General features: G+C 40.7%; 2 protein-coding genes across 2 annotated transcripts in view; both read right to left on the reverse strand.

The window, feature by feature from the left end:
- Positions 1-4702, reverse strand: part of LOC118407879 — a 313255-nt gene that overhangs the window by 7373 nt on the left and 301180 nt on the right. The window lies entirely within an intron of this gene.
- LOC118407874 overlaps positions 1-4702 on the reverse strand; it is a 341762-nt gene that overhangs the window by 5362 nt on the left and 331698 nt on the right. The window contains exons 34-36 of the mRNA XM_035808438.1: positions 2437-2628; positions 1883-1969; positions 1698-1847 (exon numbers count right to left, since the gene is read on the reverse strand). Coding sequence (XP_035664331.1) covers positions 1698-1847; positions 1883-1969; positions 2437-2628 — 429 coding nt within the window. The remainder of the gene's footprint in view (positions 1-1697; positions 1848-1882; positions 1970-2436; positions 2629-4702) is intronic.

Here is a 4702-nt window from a genome sequence, read left to right on the forward strand (position 1 = left end):
GGAGAGCGCACGTCAATGAGATGTTTCCACCATGGTGTCCACATCTTCTTCTTCTTCTCTGCAGTTTCTGATAGAGAATGACAGTGGCAAGATGTTTTGGCATACTATAAAGAGGATACATGCATGTACTCACTCATGCAATCACTCACTCACTCACTCACTCACTCATGCACTCACTCACTCACTCACTCACTCACTCACTCACTCATGCACTCACTCATGCACTCACTCACTCACTCACTCACTCACCCACCCAACCAACCAACCCACCAACCCACTCTCACTCACTCACTCACTCACTCACTCACTCACTCACTCACTCACTCACTCACTCACTCACTCACTCACTCACTCACTCACTCACTCACTCACTCACTCACTCACTCCAGTGTTCGTTGTTTGCTGTCTTCCAAGGTGGACGTTGTGAGATGTTGTTCAAGTCTGACTGCTGATCTCCAGCTGCCTCTGTCTATACTATAGAGTGTTGACTTTTAAATGAGTGCACTGAGGCTCTGCAACAAACCTGACTCAGCCTACAAATGTACCCCATATGACAGAGACTGTCATTCTCATATAGGCTGTAGGGCTGATATCAATTAGGATTTTACCACAAAATATTGACTGAAGGAGGCCATATACACACACACCGAGGCATAAACCTGGTCCTCTTCCAATTTGTTCTTTTTTTCAGTTAAGCATTTTTTCATCTTCCTTGTTCAAATCTGTATGAGAACCAACAAATCTACCTTATTTTTTTCAATGAACAGCCTTTGAGCTTCAAGTCTTGAATAAAGGTTGAAAGAGACAATCAAACTTCTCTTGTCATTCAGCTTTATTTTATTTATTCTATTTTATTCGCATTCGTTTTTCGAGCATTGGACAAGAAGCTCGCAATGAGCTTATGGAGGTCTTCTGCTCTGTATTACATACAATGACAATCAAAAGTAACAAAATTGAGATCATAACGAAACGTATAACTTAAGATGAACATGAACATAGACGTCATTTTGCAACATAAGAATAACATAAATACTAACAACAAAAACGGGCTAAAGCGCATACAAGGCTGGCATTACCAATCAATTTCAAATCAGATTAAGTAAATCTTCCGGTCATTTTGATAAAATTGAAAACATATTCAAAGATGTTACAATTTATCGAGTGTGGGAGGAAAGGGCTGCCCATAGTGAGAAGGGTGCATTCAGCTTTCCCATCATGGAATGAAAAACAAGCAACACTTACTGATCAGACGAGCAGGGATAACACGTGCAGGTTTCTTCACATGGACCTGCAGAAATAAAAACAATTATATCTAATATTCATCAACTCACACACACTGAGTCACAGTATGAACTACCAAAATCTTTCTCAATGACATTAACAATATTCTTAAGACAGAAATATAATCTAAACACAAGTTGTTGTTTTTTCTCATAATTTTTAATAATAACCTCAGTCTAAAGCAATGTATACTACTAATTATCTACTATTTTTTTTTCTATATTATGAAGCAAAAGTTCTCATTCAACAAAAAGTTTCAGCTATACAGAATGTTGTATTATATATTAACCAGTCCTCAATCAAGATTTATCAGGTAATATATTATTTAAGAGGTAATATATCTATTATATAATTAGTAACTGTTCTTTAAGACATTTTTGAAGTTAACTCTAAATTTGAGAAATTTTTTTTCAGACCTGGACATTGTGTTCCTTCAGTAGGTTGCTGTACTCCTCATGGTAAGGCTGGAGGATGTCGCTGTAGTCACGAGAGTCTGTGTACGGGTTGTACTCTGCACCAGCTGCCTGAGCGAAACAGTCATAGCGGCTCGAGCTCTGGCCTTCCAGCTGAAATAAATGTAAGACTACGATCAGAACTTCACACAGTCGCGTGAGTCTGTGTACGGGTTGTACTCTGCACCAGCCGCCTGAGCGAAACAGTCATAGCGGCTCGAGCTCTGGCCTTCCAGCTGGAAAAAATGTAAGACTACGATCAAAACTTCACACAGTCGCGGGAGTCTGTGTATGGGTTGTAGCCTGCTCCAGGTGCCTGAGCGAAACAGTCGTAGCGGCTCGAGCTCTGGCCTTCCAGCTGAAATTAAATCAGTATGTTGGTAAATTCGGCGACAAAGACTTTCAAGACACGCTACCGCCGATGAAAATGACCTTGTCAGAAACTCCAAATTCTCGAATGTATGGCCATAATATGCAGTGGTTCTGTATCTACCAGGGACCAGAAATCATGTGGCCATGGCCGCGTTGGACAGGTGGTTGCTATAGACTATTTCTCTATGCTTAGGTCAATGGTAAAAATCCAAGGGACCGACAAAAAGTGACCGCAATGGCCAGGTGGTCGCAATGCAATTAATACTTTTAAGGCGGCTGCTTATACAGGTTTGACTGACGTATATAAATACAGATACAGAAAAATCCCCACCTCACAGCACACTCGAGACGGCTTGCTTCTGGCAATCTTCTCCAAAGTACTCATGGAGTCAGACACGGGCTCCTCCAACCAGATGCAGACATCGTCCACTCTCGTCTGGAAGACTCCATTCATACACTCCTGCTGGGCCTCTACTGTTTCCTTCTGGCAACACTCTGCCTTCTTGCTCCAGATCTCACTCATCTGGAAGGAAAAAAGGTTAAGGTAATGGTTATACCAACTGATAAACTTAAAAAGCTGAGTAATACCTTAATTATTAAGGAATGCGTTATCAAGGACGATAATATTAATAGGGGCAATTTAAGGAACAACACAATCATGTGGACAACTATCATGATGGCAGACTCATAATGGTGGACAAGGGCACAACGTGTCCGTGACATAACCACTAAGTGGACCATTATTACTTGTTACATGCAAGCGAACTATAACCAAACTATAACATAGTGGCATGAACTCTTTCCTTACATGTACATCCGTTTCTCTTATAGGTGGCATCTAGGTGGCATTAAAACTTTTAAATTCAGTTAGCAGTTAATTGTTATCCATAATGTGTCTAGGGTACGGTATAAGCGGGAGCAAGACTGATTCCTTTCAACACCTTTTAATCCCAACCAATGTCATGTAAACTGTAAGTAATGTAAAGTGCTTTTCCCAAGGGCAGAAGATTGTCAGCAAGACATGCACTGCACGAAATCAATAATTTCCAGGTGTTTCAAGGGACTTACACACCTGTGAAATGTTCTGTGTCCTGGCTGTGTACATGACTTTCCTGGTTCGGCGTGTAATGTCCTTGTTTTTTTCTTACATACCTGGACTCGCGCTTGTACAGGAATTTCTAGGACCCTTACACCAGACGTGTAGGGGAAATAGGCAGACAAAGGCTTGGCGGCGCCTATTCTCAAAGCCAAGCTTGGGTCGCGGGTTTACTGTTTACGGCAACTACTACCCTTGCAACCCAGCCTAGGCTATGCTTGGACAATTAATAAGCAATGAGGTTTACATTTTAAACACAAAATAAGGGGGAGTGTCGGGGGGTATTGAATGGTTGGTATGTCTACCCGTGACATCGTCTGACAGAACAAAGTGGAACAAAATACAACTATAAAAAGAAACGACATCCACATTTTTAGGAATACAATCAAGGTCAGAAAGAAAGGTCTACAAAATACTAAAAAAACAATCATAATTAATGAAGCTGTGATTTGTTTGGCCCGATATTTCCTCAATACGCGCCGACCGTAGGATTTCCAAATAAGTTGAACGGGCCATTCATATTCATTTCTACATGTCGGAAAGAAATAAATGCTAGGAATAGATCTTGGCTTATAAATAGGAAAGAATGTCTTAAACCAAGGAGGTTTCAACTTCCTTGCTTAAACAAACTCGACATTTTCATTACATAAACAGCAGTTCGTTAGCCGGATGTGTATTGCATTGTCTAGCGCAGACAAAGGCCACAAACACCCAGCGTTCATTGAATCATTCTTATTTCTTCTTTAATCATTTTACACTCACACTGAGATTCTGTTTCAACATACATAAATCTGAACTGCTGCAATAGACTTCTGCGTGTATCGCGATAATCAGTTACGTGATCTGCCCCCTTTGTATGAAGAGCTAGGAAAATAAACTAACCAAAGAAATTTAATTTGGAAATTCGTAAACTAGTGATGTACGATGTTTTTATAGAGTGCCTGTCGCGTCATAGCGAGGAAGTTGAACTGAAACGACGTTGGACATAGGGAAAACATAGGACTGCGATCTGATTTATGGGCAGCTTTTTGTCAAAAGAATAGAGAGAACACGGGACAAAATACAGTCCATTTTCTTGGTTACTGTCTCTAACTTTGGCTACTGTCGACGCACAAACTGAGTGAAATGATCTATGTTAAGATATAACCTCCTTGACTCGATGTACTAGATTTTTGTCCCGGGTTATGTTCTTGATTGTACAAACTAAATGACAACGTTGAACGTTAAATTTCTACCGATGTTTCAAGCTGTTGATAATCACAGCGGCATGTTTCACATCTTTCTAGGCAGGTATTGTTTTACTGTGAAGTGAAATACGGGTAATTAGGCAGCTCAAACAACCTCCTTGACGTGATTGTAACAATAGACATCATGGCTGGTACTAGCGGTAGTTCACAGCTCTTTGTGTCTGTGCCCATGCAAATTCTTCAGAAAAAGCCAATAGAATTTCTCCTCGCACAATTATAGGGTCAAACCTTCGGCCAATCAACGTGCCAGTCAC

This window comes from Branchiostoma floridae, unplaced genomic scaffold (assembly GCF_000003815.2).
Source record: "Branchiostoma floridae strain S238N-H82 unplaced genomic scaffold, Bfl_VNyyK Sc7u5tJ_1495, whole genome shotgun sequence".
NCBI classification, from domain to species: Eukaryota; Metazoa; Chordata; class Leptocardii; order Amphioxiformes; family Branchiostomatidae; genus Branchiostoma; species Branchiostoma floridae.